The sequence below is a fragment of the Excalfactoria chinensis genome, chromosome 2, assembly GCF_039878825.1.
Source record: "Excalfactoria chinensis isolate bCotChi1 chromosome 2, bCotChi1.hap2, whole genome shotgun sequence".
NCBI lineage: Eukaryota > Metazoa > Chordata > Aves > Galliformes > Phasianidae > Excalfactoria > Excalfactoria chinensis.
The window spans coordinates 125844221-125861802 of NC_092826.1; the positions used below are offsets into that span (position 1 = coordinate 125844221).

At 40.6% G+C, this 17582-nt stretch overlaps 1 protein-coding gene across 4 annotated transcripts in view; it reads right to left on the bottom strand.

The window, feature by feature from the left end:
• The window catches only part of ARHGAP21 (Rho GTPase activating protein 21), a 103735-nt gene that overhangs the window by 66359 nt on the left and 19794 nt on the right, over positions 1-17582 (bottom strand). For 2 of the 4 annotated variants that reach the window (XM_072327769.1, XM_072327766.1), the window contains exon 1: positions 10325-10448. The exons of the other annotated variants lie outside the window; for them this stretch is intronic. In XM_072327769.1, coding sequence (XP_072183870.1) covers positions 10325-10408 — 84 coding nt within the window. In that variant the 5' untranslated portion in view covers positions 10409-10448. Of the gene's footprint in view, positions 1-10324; positions 10449-17582 lie in introns of those variants that run through there. 4 annotated transcript variants of the gene reach the window in all.

The window sequence follows — 17582 nt, forward strand, 5'->3', positions numbered from 1 at the left end:
AAATTTCTTTGCTAGAAGCAGACAGAAAGTCAAAGAAATAATGAAGATATCCACCAATAAGAATAACAATAAAATTAAATTTAAAAATCTATTTTTCTGGTAAATCTATGTGACCAAAAATGATGAATCACAGAACTTTATCCTGCTCAGAGGACAGCATGTCCCCTTTACCTTCTATCATCACCTTCTGTCACCCGAACTCCTGCACCAAAATGACTTTGGGCTCAATCCAGTAGAGAATACATGATTTCCTGGTACTACAACATAATAGGAAACAAACATAACTCCCAATATACATTGCCTCTGGCTGTTCTTAAAGCATGCAGCATTTCCCCTAAAAACATCATAAGACAAATGTTTAACAAAGATTTTGCAACCTTTTTATTTATTTTTTTTTAAATATTACCTCCACCCTTATTTGCAGTACAGCCAACATCCAAAAGGAAGCCAGACGGCGTTTCATCTCGCATCACCTCAAAAGCAGTGATATTACTTATGACTTTTTATACACGCTGTTCACTGGGTGAATACTTCAGGGAGCACTCCACTAAATTACCATTACTCTGTGAAATGTCTAGTGGTCAGTATACACAGAACAGCCATGACAGCATTGTAGAAGCAGGCTGAAAGCTCTTGCTGCTCTTCAAGCAAAACCCCAAGCTCTATGATCACATGTTGAAGTGGTCTCAATCCACAGAGAGGTGCCATTTCTTGTGTCTTTAAAACAGGCTGGAATTTAAAAATACCAGTTTATAAAAGTAAATCATTCCCAGTCAAAGAAAAATAACTGCTGACACAAGGTTGGCACCTTACGCAAACTTTCCCTCCAAATATCCAGGAAATAGCTTTGTCCTTGAAACAAACAAGTTCAATCACTTTCACCTTCAGCAACACATTCAGCTGTTTGCTGAAAAAACCCTGCAAACAATCAGGAAAAGTAGAATGTAGAAATACCCAAACCTACATTATTTCAGGCCTCGACACCAAAAATTCTTAGTAACCCTAGAAGTAGACATGACTGCAGCACAGCAGACTGGAGTGAAAGATGAGCAAAGTCTTACCTACTGGAGTTATACTACATCAACACAATCAGCACTAACAGAAGAATCAGGCAGCCCGAGATATATAAATGTATTAAAGCACAAAAGAGGAAAAGTTATTTCTGCCCCAAAACATTCCGTAGTGTTCCTCCATTCTTTCACACCATAAGGAGACAGATTCCACTCCACAGACAGTGCTGAAGCTAGCAACAGGTAGCACAAGAGATAGAAGATACTCAACTCCATCCCATCCACTTCAGTGCTGAATGTAGGAAAGCTGCAGGAAGGACTTACATGCCCAGTGACAATGTTAAAACCACAGAGCCTGTTTTCAGCAAGCACCACAAGGCTCCCTTGATATGAAGCACCCAAAACTGGAAGCGAAGATGTAAACAAGCCCTCGAAGCTCAAATAATCTAACAGCTGTGAAATTGTTCTCACCACAAGAAGAAAAAGCACCTGAGATATGGAGACAAATGAAGCATGAGTCATCACACACTCAACTATTAGTAGATGGCACTTGGAGAGGTACATAGAACTGGCCCAGCCTGTACCCTCTCATCAGGGCTGCTACTAATAGCCAAAGACTGTTCTTCAGAACTGGGAAGCACAGCTGCTTCACAAAGAAGTTCCTCAGGAAGGAAGAGGGAAGATCCCCAACTCAGGAGGTGTGAGCCCTCAGTCACTATGTGACCCACTCATCACCTGTGGCATCGATGGGTGCACATATGAAGCACAGGAGGACTAACGCTTCTCTGGAAGCATCTGAGGAAAATGCAGTAACTGAGAAGAATAAGAAAGGCCAACAGACCGAAGAACTCAACTCAGCTCTCCAAAACAAGGTCCAAATGCTTTACGACTCCAGTTACTATAAAGAATGGTGTAAATCTCAAGCAACAGGAAAAGAGAAACAAATTATTAGGAACTGCCCATAAGGTTTAGAGCAAAGACTAGCAGTGTCACTTGTATCATTTGCCTCTCACCCAGGCAGGGCGGCTGGGCCCCGAGCCCTTACCAGCAGGGCTGAGGAGACCCCTGCAAGCAGCTGTTCTCTGTCCTCGCATGGGTTGTGATGATGACCATAAAGAGCTGAGAGGCTTCAGAGCAAGGCAATAGCGATGTAAAAGCACTGAACGTAGCAAAAGGTCTCAGAGGAAGGCCACAGCTCCAGGTATTTCCCTCACAGTAGCAGGAACGTGAACCTCACCTAAATCAAATATTGGACCTGGAATATTCTTTTAATTCAGTACCAAAGGTTGCGGCTGCCTGCCTGTAGCAAAGATTGGAGGGAACAATAACAGACTTTGAAATTTATCTTGGAAATGAGTAACTCAATTCAATAAAATGCATTAATAATGTAATCAAACCAAGGCCAGGTATGGAGAAAGACTCAAGAGAGTGATACGTGATGACTCCAGAAGTGAAAACTAAGTGGGAAATATGCAACCTTTCGAAAACAAAGTTTCCGTGCCAACACAAGCAGACGGCTGTTCACACAGGGAAGGAGACATCACTGCTGCCATGCAGGCTGCATAGATGGCTTGGGAGCAGGAGGACATAGGCAGAGAGATGAGAGCTTCCATGTACCCTTATGACTACTGGCATAGTAGACACCATCACTCAATGGAGAAATAGCAGATTCAAGAGTTGGATTTCAGTCTTCAAATAGGTCAACGCAGAGCAGAAAACCTGTAAAAAAAAAACTTGTCCACACATGCGCTTTATTTTACACAGCTTAACTTTTCCTTACTGTGCTCTACTGCTCATGAAAGGATGAAAAAAAGTAGTAGATGCCTCTGTCAGTCTCATCGCCACTCCATAGACCTGAAAAGCACAGCTGAAGGCTACCGCCAGCAACCTCTTCCTTCACAGAATCACAGAATCACAGAATTTTTCAGGTTGGAAAAGACCTAGAAGATCATCTAGTCCAACCATTACCAATACTTCCCAACTAAACCATATTCCTCAACGCAACATCCAAACGTTTCTTGAACACTCCCATGGTCGGTGACTCTACTACCTCCCTGGGCAGTGCATTCCAATGCCTTCCTCCCCCATGCTAAAATGCTCTCACTGAAATTGCCATTTTTTGTCCCCAAGCCCAAATACAGAAGAAAACAAGAAAAGTTAGAGGAAGTCTGTATCTAAAAATTCCTCAATCTTCTTGACAATATGCTAATAACAACTACATAACTAACTAGCTATACACCACCTAAACACTCAGGAATTTAATGACATGACAATCTGAGAAAGGAAGGTCTTAACATCAAGTCTGCAGGTCTGTTCAACCTAAAAGCTCTCAAGTGCTATTTACCAGGCTCCAGATCACATACAGCAACTCCAGTTGGCTCTGTTAACTGAGCCCAGCTGGGCCTGCTTGGGTGAACAAAAGGAGTATGCAGCTCAGCAGGCCAAGGGTGATCCAGAAACAGTTTGGTGTCTTTGTAGCACAGAGAACTTTAGCCCACAGCTTAACCAGCTCTTAATGCAGAGCAATCTCTGGTTTTCTCATCCAGCAGTTCTGACACCTACATTTTTTGCACTGCCTGTTAACTTCACCAAGAGCAAGATCAGGTTTGGTATGTTTGCTCCACCACAGCTCAAACACAACTGAAGAAGACTTCTCCAGAGTCAGCACCTAGCAGCTCTTTATCTACATGTACTTATAACTAATGTATCAGATCTCCCCCTTAAGTACCAGATACCAGTGAGTTCAGCATACTTCCGTTCATTACAGGCACATTTTAATATGGCATACACACACTACAAAAATATACTAGATTGTGTATGTACATGCATATACTGTTGTGGGCTTTTTTGTTGTTGTTTTGTAGTAGCTTGTCCACAATCAAAACCTGTAATGCTTTAACAGGAATATTTTCAAAAGCTAAAGGGCACTCAGGTTTAGCTCAGTCCTTTTACTTTCCACACAGCAGCAGCCAAGTCCAAGCACCACCAAAAGCAGAGTGAAAATACAGGGGCTTCACAGGACTGCCATGCAAATTAGTTCAAAATCTGTTTTTGTTTATATCTTGCAATATAGATTTAGAATAATGAACAGTTCATTGGAATAAATGTAGTCAGAAAACCATTAAAAAGAAAAAGAAATTTAGAGCTTCCTTGTTTTCTTATAGGCTCATTAGCAAAAGCCTCTCCTCTTAACAGCAACATCCTCCTTAAATTGGAAAGAAAGGAAACATCTGCAGGGCTGGTAACATAACAGCAAAATGTCATGTGATCCTAATTTAGCTAAATCAGAGCGTTTGCTTCTCTGCTTGTTCTGCTGTTGGTTATTAAGAATAGGAAACACTTTGTCCTTAACCTTAGAGTCAGATCTAGAAATACCAGACTAAGAGCACGCTTCTGCCTCTCAGTACAGAAGCAGTGTTTGAGGTTGCTCCATGCATGGTAACAAACTGCCTCAGCAGTCTGACAGCCTGTTCATGGCTGCCTTCTGCTGCTTCTTGTAGCCTATGGAACTTTGAGATAAATCTGCAAACAAAAGTTGCCCATGGGGAGAGAACAGCTCTCAGCTGTCCCCAGCTAAGTGCATTACTGCAAAATTAGGAGCTAAATCGGATGAAGTTCATACTCTTTGCTTTCTGGTATAGCACAGACTTTATCACTCACTACATACCAGATAGCTTTCACTGCATTTTCATCAGATTCTACTACAGCACATCTATTCATGCATGCAAGTTAGTTCTGCACAAGCCATTAAGTAAAACAAGACCACTGCAGAGTATAAAACCTGAGCTGCACAGGCCCTCTTTCAATAATCAGGTGCAGGACAACTTGCAGAAGGACCTACGCACTTCTCCAATCCATGCTGTTTCTTCTCCTCAACATATCCAAAGCCTATATCCTGGTTACACAAGTCATCAGATCTTCAGAGGACAGAGTTTAAGGCTTTATGTACTTCCAGCGAACCCTTGGGCTTAGCTGGGACTTCTCTGTGATGCAGCCACAGTGCTGAGCTATGTGGGCCTGGCAGTGGAACAGAAACACGCTTTATCCCTTCTCTCTCTCACACAGGTATGAAGCTGATCTCTCAGAGAAGCTAGTGATCTTTCCAATATAAGTAGAATATGCTCACTCCTGTTTCAAAAATACAAAGTTAAAAGAGATTAGTTGCACTACTTCAACCATGTGAAAACATCACCATGCCTGCCAATTATTCAAACAGTTCAGACTTAATGTCATCAGATCTTCAACTCAGCCATCTTGCGGTTTTACACAAGATTCTTTTCCACGTGCCCATGAATGCCTGACCTGCCCCCAGCAAACCTTTGGAAGATCAGGGAATTACCTCTCAATGTCAAAATCCAGATTGCCACCCTAAATACAGTTATTTCAAGTGAGATACTATTTCAGATTCTATCCTGTTGGCAAAAAATGTATAGAGTCACACGGGGAGGCAGTTCTAAGCACTTACTTGAGAAAGGAACTATTCATATCATGCCTGCACTTCCTAGGAAAGAGATTTAACGCAGAAAACATGGCTTGAAATACCACAAAACTTGCAAGACAATGTTTCAAGATTCTTCACAACCCTACATGTACAGCTTCTTCCCTCCAAAGCAGCATCCAGATACATAACTAAAACTACCCAGTGTTTAAGCTTGCAAATACAGAGAGAATATAAATGCATACCAGCAAAAATGAACCACTTAAATATAACCCTGGTTCCACGTTTTAATATACTTCATTTGAAATAAATTATATAATGTGCAAATTAACACTGAAAGTTTTAAAATCCCTACTCTCATAAGTACTTATTTCATGTATAAATCAGCATGCACAGATGCAAAGCCACACGCTGTATTTCAGAACCCTAGGTTTATAATGTACTGTGGATGTATAGCACAGAAAAAAGCAGCTTTCTCACTGAAGAATTGAATATACCTCGATAAGGTACACAGGAAGATGGTTTAAAGAAAGTCATTAACTGAAGTCATTAACTTGAAAAAAAAAATAAATCTTAAATCTTTATGTCAACAGAGATGAAGTATCTCTAAGAGGATAGAGAAGAGAAAGTTGTCCACAGGATTTTCAGTTTAGCTGCAAATCCACCAGCTTTCAAACACTGCCTTACAACGTGATCATAAGTGACTTGTGTATTTCAGCCCAGCCTGTAGCCCACATGTCAGCAGGAACAGTCGGCACAGCTGATATCTAAACCCCCACTGTATTCTGTCTGGAGGATGGGGTGGGGGGCAGAGAAGAAGTCTATTTTAACAAAAATCCACTGGCTTATTTAAGAACTACTTGTCCCTGCATGCCTATTACTCCAGTTGGAATTGCTCACTGTTGCTGTTACTTCCCTGTACTTCTGAACATTACAAAACATTTCTCCAACAGCAATGCAAATTCCCACAATGAGTAAAGCCATCAGCTATTTCCTGCACTGATTTTACACCCTTTACTCAACAAATCTGAAAACATGACATACTGCACTGCTATGAGACAAGATTTTTATCATATTCCGTCCCTCCCTGAGGCAGGAGATAAAGAGAAATGAGTACAAGAAGATAACAAATATCATATTTCAGAACTCTTATCGGCTGCAAATACCTGAAAAGGAATGCAACCACCTTTGTTACTTCACCCTCCAAGTGACAAACCCAGAAGACTGAAATGGTTTTTTTTAATGTTATCTGAGATTCTCTGGAGGAAGGGAAATAACTGCAGTGCAGCAGCTGCTGCAGTGCTTCTGCATCCGAAGGCTTGAAGGCAGTACAACAGCTGAGCTTGCACTGCAACATCTCATTCCCATACACTGTTTTATAGAAAATGTAGCCTGCAGATTAAAAAATAAAGATCTTGGCTGCTATAATGACACCACACCACAACTCACTTTCTCAAAGACTATCCTGATGTCTGTGGAAGTTCTCCCAAGCCTGACAACTTCAGTGGTAAGGCATGCTCTTCTGCACAGTGAACCCGTCTGACCATCTGTCAGCAGGTAGAACTCTGCAGAATACCTGTCTTTGACTAGGAAACCATAAATTTAAGTATTCAAACAGCTGAAAGACCATCACTGTTACTTTTAGAGGTTAGGACACAGCAATAAAAAACAGTAGCCAGGCACTGTTCAGCTAGGAATTTGGAACAGTGAGAAGACCTGCTCTCCTCCAATTGGTAACAGCATGCTCAGGGCACAGCAGTGACCCGCTCCTTGCTGGTACAAAGGCGTACATTCAACTTATAGTATACTGTTCTACTGACTAAGACCTGTAGGCAATGCTTATGTGATACAGGGGAAAAAAGAGATTGCATAACTCTGTCCTGTCGGTTCTTTTATGTTATCTACTAGTAATCCATTCGGCCATCTGAAGAAGTGGCACTGACTGTTTTGGAGTTGCTAGCAATGTTCCAACTTGGCCAAGAGGTGAATGAAGATATCAAGCATCAAGAGTTTGCCTGCACACTGAAGGCTGATAAAGGAAGCAGGGAAAGTTCTGCTGTATCTTACTGAAGATGAGCTAAGTTATGTGAATGAGTAAAATCATTACTTAGTACTTCCATTCAATCGTTCAAGGACTCTTACTGGGATCAGTAATAGTACAAGCGTGTCTCTGAGGCTACATCTTCACAAACATCAAACTAACAATGGAACAGATTACCTTCACTTTATTTTTGAAGAGATTTATTTTTTCTTCAGAGAATGCTAAAAATTTGGCATCACCAGACTGTATTAAAAATAGCATTAATCCTCTATGATGCTACTGGGGCAGTCTGTATGAGTACAGAACGCAGATGTACAAATACATACATAATGGTCTCCCACTGTAAAAAAATTCTGCCTGCTACTCTTTACTATTTCTCAGTTTGTAATCATGCTAAAGTTCTCCTTCCACTATAAAACTACCCCATGTTCCATGTGACTATCACAGACAGCAAAAAGAAGCAAGACATTTAGTACTCTACAGTAACTTTTTGAGAAAGATCAAAGTATTGAAGCTGTGCCCACGAAAAGGAAAATCTGCAAGTAATTCCATTTGGTCTTGTAGTCATTACTGTGGTAAGAGAATGTGAAAGGCACATAGCCTTCAATCGCATACATCATTTAGGCTAAAAAGTGTAATCCATTGATGCCAGCAGAACTACAACAATCTGCATAATCAAGTAATCAGATTGTACCAGGTTTCTAATTTAGCACTGTACTCTGCATATTCTTTGCAAACATTCTAAACACACAATGGATTGCTTTACCAGATTCAAGAGGCCCCCACGGTTACAGCAGCTGTCTTGCTACACTGTGAAATACTTCGTTTTTAAAGATCTATATTATCAGGATAGACAGAAGAAAATACTCCTGCCTCTTACATATCCATTCTCTTCCTCTTCTAGAAACCAAACTTTGGGAACTGTACACCAGAGGAGTTGAGTAGAGTGTATGGCAGTAAGAACAAAAGGCCATAAGAACAGTTCTATAATCTGATTCAAGACATCATTAATGACATTAATGACTGCAAAGCATCCCCTGATGCCTTACAGGTGCTCGAGTGGATGAAAACCACCAAAGAAGTTGCATGACCTCTGCTAGTTCAAGGATGACATACACCAAATGGGAGCTGGGCTGTGCAGCTACACTCGAGCAAGAGCTGTTAGCTTCAGACTGTTCTTACCTGTTCTCTCACCTGCAGGCTTCCTGAACACTGCTAGGAGGAGCAACACTGCTATACAAAGCAGTACACATGTCCCCCCAAGGGCTGAGTGCATCTACATTTTACATGGCATTCTAATGCAGTAGAATGGCTGCACTAGTCTCTTCCTGGTTGAAAGTATCTCAGAACCGAACTTAAAAATTCATTTAAAAGCAAAACGAACAGCAGCAGCTCACTACAATATACAGTTCCCAGATATTTTACTTTCAGAGAAAAAAAAAAACAACACACCACAAAATAACCCACAAACCACAGTAGCCATATATTCTACTTATCTAAGAAAAATGAGTAATATCAAGCAGTTCTGCAATATTTCTACCTTAAGCACGCAATTAATTTCAAGTATATTGATCTAAAGCCTGGTTTTCCTTCTAGTTTACTAAGAAACAGCTTTTAGGTCATATGAAGCCTGCCTCGTTGGGTGTTCTTTTTCCTTTTGTGTTGGCTTTAGTTTATTGTTTGGGGTTTTTTAACAGTTCATTTCATTCTTCTGCTCAAAAAACAGTGTCACTTTCCCTCCCCCCTTCTTAGTCCAAACTCATTATAAAGTTTCTTGGGGCTGCCCATATCATCAGCCTGGCCTTTTCTTACTACTTCTTGATTTCTGAAGTACAGGAAGCTATTGTCAGATTCAATTTGCCTATACCGTTGAATTCTTATCTGTGTGTTTGCAAACTAAATCAAGCTTAGTTAAGCATCTGAAATTTAAGGCTCTGAAAGCATCCATTTGTCTCTTATCTTTCCAACTCAACAGATGAGACTTCTTTAAATTATATCATTAAGGAAATGATTTCTAAGAAGGGCATATTGTTTCTACAGACTTACATATACGGTGAGAGCACTTCTTGCCTCTAGTTACTGTACTGGAACTGAAATATTTTATAAAGCCTTCTCCTTAATGCTGCAGAAGAGCACAGTAAGTTCTCTCCAGTGACTGCCTGAATGGCAGGTGAGAAACACAGGTTACATCCACCTTGAAAACAGTACTGCAACAGAACAGCACTATTTTATATCCCTAGTAAGTGGATTCTATTTACAAACATTTCCTTTCAAAATCCAGGTAAGGTTTTCTTTCTCTAGTTCTACAAGAAATAAGTCAGTCAGACTTAAGAGCTGTCCAAATTCAGAACTGAATAACATTCTGTGTTATTTTATCCTGTATGTCCCAAAAAGTATGCAATATCCAACCTCTTCTCACACTATTTTCTCTCATATCCATGATCCATTTTGAAACAGCCAAAATGTTTGAGTTCTGTTAAACTGGGAAACAAATCAGCTTTGTATTTATTCACAATGCAGATGGTGCTGGCACATCTCCCCTTGCCTGTATGTACAATTCATGGAGTAAATCCTCCTCAAAGGTCAAGACTCTACCAGAGCAATCCGAAGCACTCCAAGTGTTAAAAAAAGCAATTATATGGTTACAAACATGCTCTATATTTTTATTAACTGTAGGAAAATCTTTAGTTTATGGCTTCATTGTTAATATTGCATTTTTCAATAGGATGGGGGAGGGAAGGGGGGGGAGAAATGGATGACACTAGAGCCTTCCCCCCTCATTATATTAAATTCTATAATCATATTAAAATACTGTAAGATAAGAAAACAACAAACCTGACCGCTCCAAGCACAATAGAGGTTACAGATGAAGCTCCATTTGTGATTGATCACGCAGTCCAGAATCTTGAATTGGGCCATGTCTTGCTATAGCGCAGACTGCTGCTGTGCTCTGACTCAGCTTTTGCCCGAGTGATACTGAAGGATATGAGAGCTATGCAGTAATGACATTCAGGAACAAGGACCTTCCTTCCTGCTCAGACTCCCTTCCCACCCCAACTATGTGTCAACTCAACAAGATAAATTGACAGAACTGCATAACATTCTTCAAAACAACACTTCCGAAACTGTCAAATTATGCATTCTTGAAAAAGAAATGGGAAATCAGAACATCCTTAGAATTCTCACTACAGCAAATACAAAAAGGTGCTCTCAAGCTGTGCTTGTTTGTTTTTTTTTTCCCTTTCCTGCTGCTGCTGAAACCAGTCCAAACATCACCAATCATTCATATCATAGATCTTAAACTTGCTTAGGCACAGCTATGATACTGGCTTCTGCACTTTCATGAGATGCAAAAGCTATGTCTTCTGTCTTAAACACAGTGCAATATGAGCCACCTTTCAAAGCCAGGAGAACCTCACAGATTGCTCTGCAGTCACAGAGGTTCATATGCATCATGTTCTTAAATGAAGACTTCCCTTTAACCCATCACAGCACTATGCACAGGAATGGTGTCTGCCTTTTGTAACAAGGGATGAAGACGGCCCCACAAGCAGGGGAGTGGAAGATGGAGCGGTGGGATCCTGAGAACCTGAGAAGTACTGGAAATGTTTCCTCCTTTACATATTTCTCTTTTGCAGTCTGCAGACAACCCGGTCTCAGATACACACTTCCCCCTCTATGAATTGATGGTCTAACTTGTGTTCCCCCTTCCCCTTCAATTATGAATACACAAATTACTAGACTAGTTACAAACAACTTTAAATTATGAGGTTTTATGACCACAACTAATGATCAAACTCTTCAGCACCAGCCAGACATGGTTTTATCTAACAGCTGTAGCTCCTAATAACTTAAAACCACAATGTCTTATTTCTGGAAGACATGTGATATCCCAAGAAACAACCCAGTGAGGTGAACAGACCCAAAATTGTGGCCCAAAGCTAAGACAGGAGCAGAGACAGATCCACAGGACACGGGTCAGGTACCCCCATACCCAGGCTCAGCTACTCCTCCAGTAAGAGGAAGACAAGGCAAATACAAGAGATGTGGATAAGAAGGGAAGAATCCCATTTGAATGAGCATTCACGCACAGCCTCAAGGAAGAACATCTGTGAGATGCAGGAGATCTGTCTATCATGAGGAAGTATTTAGCAAAGGCTAAAGGACCAGGTGGCCAATTCAACCTTTGCTTTAGTAACAGCCAAACTACCGAGAATTACTTCAAACATTAAAGAAAAAGTGTGCATTAAAAGCAGACTGGAAATAAACTCATATATGAGAGACAAACAAATGGCTCGTCCAAATAGCAGCTTGTAACACTGAAGCAGTTTATACAGATACAGTTTCATTTGCTTTTAATTGAATAAAAAAAACTTGTTCCAAATTCTTACCCCAAAGGCTCTGGGAATTAATGCCAGAGTCCAAGCAAATCTCTTCCTGTTTCACCAATGTAAAGAGTCTGAAGATGGCCAGAACACAGCTGTGTGTGAGCTATCTATGCTTTTTAAGATGTACATGGCAGAAATTCGCAATTATCACTATGGCAAAGGGAGAAGAGCATTACCAACATGACACTGCACAAAAGTAATACAGCCCAAGAAAAGAAAATAACGGAAATTAAAGTGCTTGAGTTATTAAAAGCATAAGAGCTCTTTGTACAAGTGAAATGGCCAGCACTGAAGCAGCCTGTGCTGACAAGAGCGTGGAAGAAAAGTCCTGCTTAGCAACTATTGCTGGGTGGAACAGACATTCTTCCTCACAGCAGACATCATAACTATATAAGCCTGAGAAATCTTGGAGCAGGGGGATGTCTGGGGAGGTCTGATGGGAGGGGGATACTGCAGAGATGCCAGAGCAGCGAAGCAGCGAGGCATACAGGAAGGGAAGGCTGGAAGGAGGCAGGAGAGGGCAGGGCACCCAGTGGGAGCAGCAGGCAGGGGTGCTGGCAAAGCCCACACAGCAGTCTGTGCGGGGCTCAGCAACAGCCAGCTGCACATCAGTTGTGCTGTGGAAAAATGCTGTCATCATCTGAGCAGGATGAAGGAAAGAAGGGAAAGGAGGTCTGGACAGTTAAGAGAAGATTGCTTGTTTAGACCAAAAAAATAAAAAAAATAAAAATTAAAAAAATCAGATATTTTTTAAACAATAATGTACTCCAATTCTGCAGTCAGTCTCACTATTAACTACTTCTAGATTTACATTTTATTATCCAGTATTTAGACCCACTAAAGTACTAAAGCCTCTCATAAGCATTCAACATGGCATGTTAAAAATACTGTCCACAATTTAAGAACTCAGTTCAGCCTCTAGAATCAGGTTTGTGCAATTCTTCATGCTTATGTAACACTGCAGTTCACACAGAATTATCTGAATCCTTCAGATAAAAGCATAAATTACAATAGATTACAGCAGGAAAACATTTTCAGACACGGTTGGTACTGGCTTGGCTTTTAGCCATTAACAATCGATATCAAAACACTTTTAAACTTCATTAAGCACGGAAGGAGACAAAGACCAAAGTTCTTACAAGCCTGAGTCTTTGCTTATGTCCTCAGGTAAAAGGAGGAGCTCAGGAACTGCTACAAGAGCTGCACCTCCAACAGCAGACAGCATTTATTCCCTAAAAATTGTCCCTCCAAGTCCATCTGTGTACCTCTAAGTTTAATCTGCCATTACTGAAAACCATTCCTGACAGCCTTCAGCTAGCCTGACAATTGCTCCTATTTACAAGAGACAACCTCCTTCCTGGCACAAGGTTAAATCAAATTCCACTGCCTTATTTTAGATCAGAATAGAATTTTCTTTACAGATCACTGTTATGTGTTTGTTGGAAGACCTGCATTTCTTCTAAGAGCAGCAATGCTCCAGAGAGTCTGCATGGACAATCCCTGAGTAACTGCACAAGAACTGATGGAACTACCTTCAGGTAGGTGCACAGTAAAGTTTTCAATACTCAACTTACTAATGCCTTCCTTATAAGAAAGTTTATTGGAAAAAAAGTTAATAAAAATTAGAAGGTTTACATTGTTTTGGTAAAATCTTTAAGTGGCTTCCACAATGAATTTCAAACTGGGCCACAGAGGCCAACACAGCACAAAGAGGTACACTCCCAGCAGCAGAGAATGACAGCGGGCATGTATCTATGTCAGCAGGTCAGACTCCAAAGGTCCCCCCATTCCACTGCCAGTGAGCCCCTTGCCACACTGTAAGCTCTGGCTGAGAAAAGATGCCAATGACGCAGAGGTGATTTAAGTCACTGTATTTTCCTGTATCTTTACACATACTAATGCATAGACACAATTAAGGTTATCTTTTAGAGTCGGTCATGGAAAATGTAATTCAGTAAATGATAACTGGACTGAGAACACAAGTGAGCTGAGCAAATTCCATTCCAATCGATCAGTCTATTTATTATTATTCCAATCCAATCAATTTATTACTCCATCTACCCAGTTAAGAATCCAGCACTCTTGCAAACAGTAGCAGCCATTCCCTTGGCACTGCCAGACAAAGTATGATGACAACCGTGAAGCTCAAGAGGAAGTCTGGCCCATTTTAGTAAATGAAATTAAGTGCACAAGAACAAGAAGGAAAAGCTCATCTGAAAAAGTAAATTAATAAATAAAAGACACGGTCTTTCCATTGCTCAGCTCACAAGACTGACAATGAGAAAAGTTTTTACACACTGAGTCAAGAGCAGGAAGAGGCTGAAATAGGATTTCCATTCTGAATTCTTTCCCATCACTGGAATTGTTATCAAAAGCTACGAGTTGGAAAAGAACAGTAAATGCCAAACCCACCTCCCTCCACCTTAAAAATAAATCTGGAGTGTTTCCTTCCCCCAGATCAACTTCTTTTCACGATGCAATACAGCTGAGAGAACTATCAACACAACAAATATCCTTCAGTGATAAATGCAGCTGTACAACAGCTGGTACAGAACCATTCACAGATCACAGAGTTGCTTCTCTGGAACATTTTAAAGACACTGCTAATGCAGAATGAAGTCCTCATTTGTTTGGTTGCAAGAAGGCTTTTGAAGTCATAGGGAGCCATTCTCACAGAAGTCTGCTGTTTGTTTTCATGGAGACTGGATAGCAATACTGACGTGGAGACTGTTAGGCTGAATCACAGCACAGAGAAAACCCCTCTCCCTTAAGCTACCAATTCACAAGTAAGCCAAGCAGCTGCCCCTTGTTTAGATGTTAACACAGGCATCTTCAATAGCTTATTTTCAGTAGACTCTGTTGGTGTTTCTTTACTCTAACTTCTGCTTCTAACATGATACAAGACACATTTTCTCTCCCCCTTTATCTGAGTTGTCCATTTACAGGCCTCTCACTAACTTCAGCTGCTGGAAGGTATCATTTTCTAATTTATTCCATAAAAAACAAGTATTTTACAGAAAAAAAATAAAACCACCACAAAAATCTCCAAATTGAATGCTAGTAAGGGAATTGGTAATCTTAAAAAACTGGAAGAAAACATCTAGCACTGCTCTACCAATGAGATGCATATCCATGTTTAATGGCCATTGAACAAGAAATACAAACACTCACTCTTAGACAAAGTACACTTTTATGATAGCACTCAGCACTTCTGTAACATCACCGGGTTAACAAGATCAAACTTGTGAGAACACAAAAGGTTTCCCAAGCTTTCATCACCACTACCTCAGCTCAACTGATCATTACTTGCATTCCACCTTCACACTCCTGGAGGGCAGAAGAAACACAACATGCTCCTGTGGAAATTCCTGTTAGCCTAATCCCCTGTCCCCACAACTGCATCAGTTCCATTTCACTGTTTACCTGTTCTCACTACCCTTTGTTTTATAGGTTAACAGAGGATGAAAAAGCAAAGCAAAAAACTAAAGAAGCAAGTGTATTTGTTACTGTGTTTTGAGTTACATTAGTACTTTTCACCTGGTTGTTTGACATCAACTCCACAAAAAAAATGTGCCATGACTTCATTTGAGCTTTCTCTCCATGGCTACCCTTTAAGGCCTGACCAAAACACTTCAATACTCATAAGTAACATAACACCATCATCAAACTTGTCATCACAAAAATGATGATGACTGTAAGCTACATTACTCATCATGTCTATACTGCATGCTTGTCTCTAGAAGACAAACTGTACGCAGTGGCAACTATACAGTTATTATTTTTACTAACTTAGGGAGCAGGGAAGTTTTGAATTTTTCTTCTCCAGAGACAATGTTTTACCATCTAAACAAAATCACATCAACTTGTACGGCTTTTGTAACAACAGCAGAAGTACTTAACTGGAAGGAAGGTTTCTGTTTGCAGAGAACTAAGCACACTCACTGGCACAGTCTTCAAGCACTCTCCCTGCCAGGTGGCGCCTACTGAAACAGAACATCATCAGATGCAGCACTGAAAGGTTCAACTCTGTGTCCAAAACTGGCTTGAGCCCTAACAGATACTTCCTGTCTCCACGTTCCTCACTGTACTGCTGTACTTCCATGTGACAAGTTCTGCTCTTTTTCTTTTTATCCCAGCCCAAAACCAGAACTACAAGGTTACCTGCCTGCTCAAGACTGGGCTTCAGAAACCTGCAACTTCCATTTCGAGTAAAAAAAAATACTTAAATAAATAAATCAATCCTTACATACATTAGGGCAGAAGTAAGTACAGGACAAGCTCTACCCCTGGTGATTATAAAGAAAATCCTTCAAATGTATTAGGATGCTTATTTACACAGCGTATCTACTATAACACGGTTTAACCTTCTCAATAATCTGGCAATCTCTAAATACAAGATCTGGATAAAGCTAATCACTCGGTGCAACCACAGTGAAGCACCTCAGATTACAGCCCAATATCCTCCTATTGAGATCACAATTTCTCTTCCGTTTTCCCATTTCTTAAAAACGTTATCAGATCTGTCATTTGACATTCTGAAACCATCTTCGGTTGCTTCCAGTGTTTTTCATTTTAGAAGATACATGCACCAGATCAAAGCTCTTCCTCACTGTTGTGTAGCTTTCTGCCCTTTCACTAAAGCATTTGTTCAGTCAAAACTGGGTAGCTTTGGAAGGAAATACACTTTGGAAGAAGTTAACAAATGGCAAACTTTGGAATTCTAAGAAAGTTTATGGTTCATTTTAACAATAAACTTTATCAGGTTACAACATGAGTAGAATTGACTTTGGTCTCACACACCCTGAATCTCCCTCTCATCATCTTTCCACCCCTAAGACTCCCTCTGCGGGAAGAAAAGTAAGTTTTTGGCTAGGCTGCAGTCATGCCTGCGCTGACAGCCAAAGCTCCCCCACCTCACCTCCACTGGGAACACAAATCTAAGCTTCTCCTCTACCCAGCTCCTGACATGCCCCACATTTCCAGGCACCTCCTTTTCTCCTTTCCTCTCTTCATATTTTACCAAAATTGGCTAGTGAGTTCAAGAGTACCTGCAAAAGAACTAACGGACGTGTAGACTGATAGCAACCACAGAATAAATAATGAATAATCAGACTCAACAGTTCTTACTTCATTTCACTCCACTACAGCATCTGTTTCCTAACCTATCCTTTGTTCAAAGAACATGGGCCCTGCATTTTCAACTGTATTGCCCTCCACTTCTTCCACACTTCATAGCTCTTATTTTCTATATTAAATCATTCTCTTCTCTAAAGTCCCTTTGCTATCCTACAAAACTGTAGGGATCAGAGTCTTCTCATGAAAAGTAAAAAAGGCACGTGGTGCCTCAGGCTAGTGTTTTTTTAACACATTTCAATCCACTACTGCTTTTAAGAATTCTTTACAACACATCTAAAACAGACATCTAAAATAATTATCATGAAATGAGCCTATTGCCCTATTCTTGTCCAAAAAACTACATGACCATAGCAGAAACAGTCAGGTTTTCCTGATCATCATAATATAGTACAGCACAGGAGAAGGAGTCTTTGTTCTAGAGTCTGTGGAAGATAACTTTCTCACACAGCTAGTGGGGAAGCCTACCAGGGGAGGTGCCCCACTAGACCTGCTGTTCACAACGAATTGGTAGGAGATCTGGAGGTCAGGAGCTGCCCTGGGCAGGGTGACCATGAAATGGCAGAGTTCTC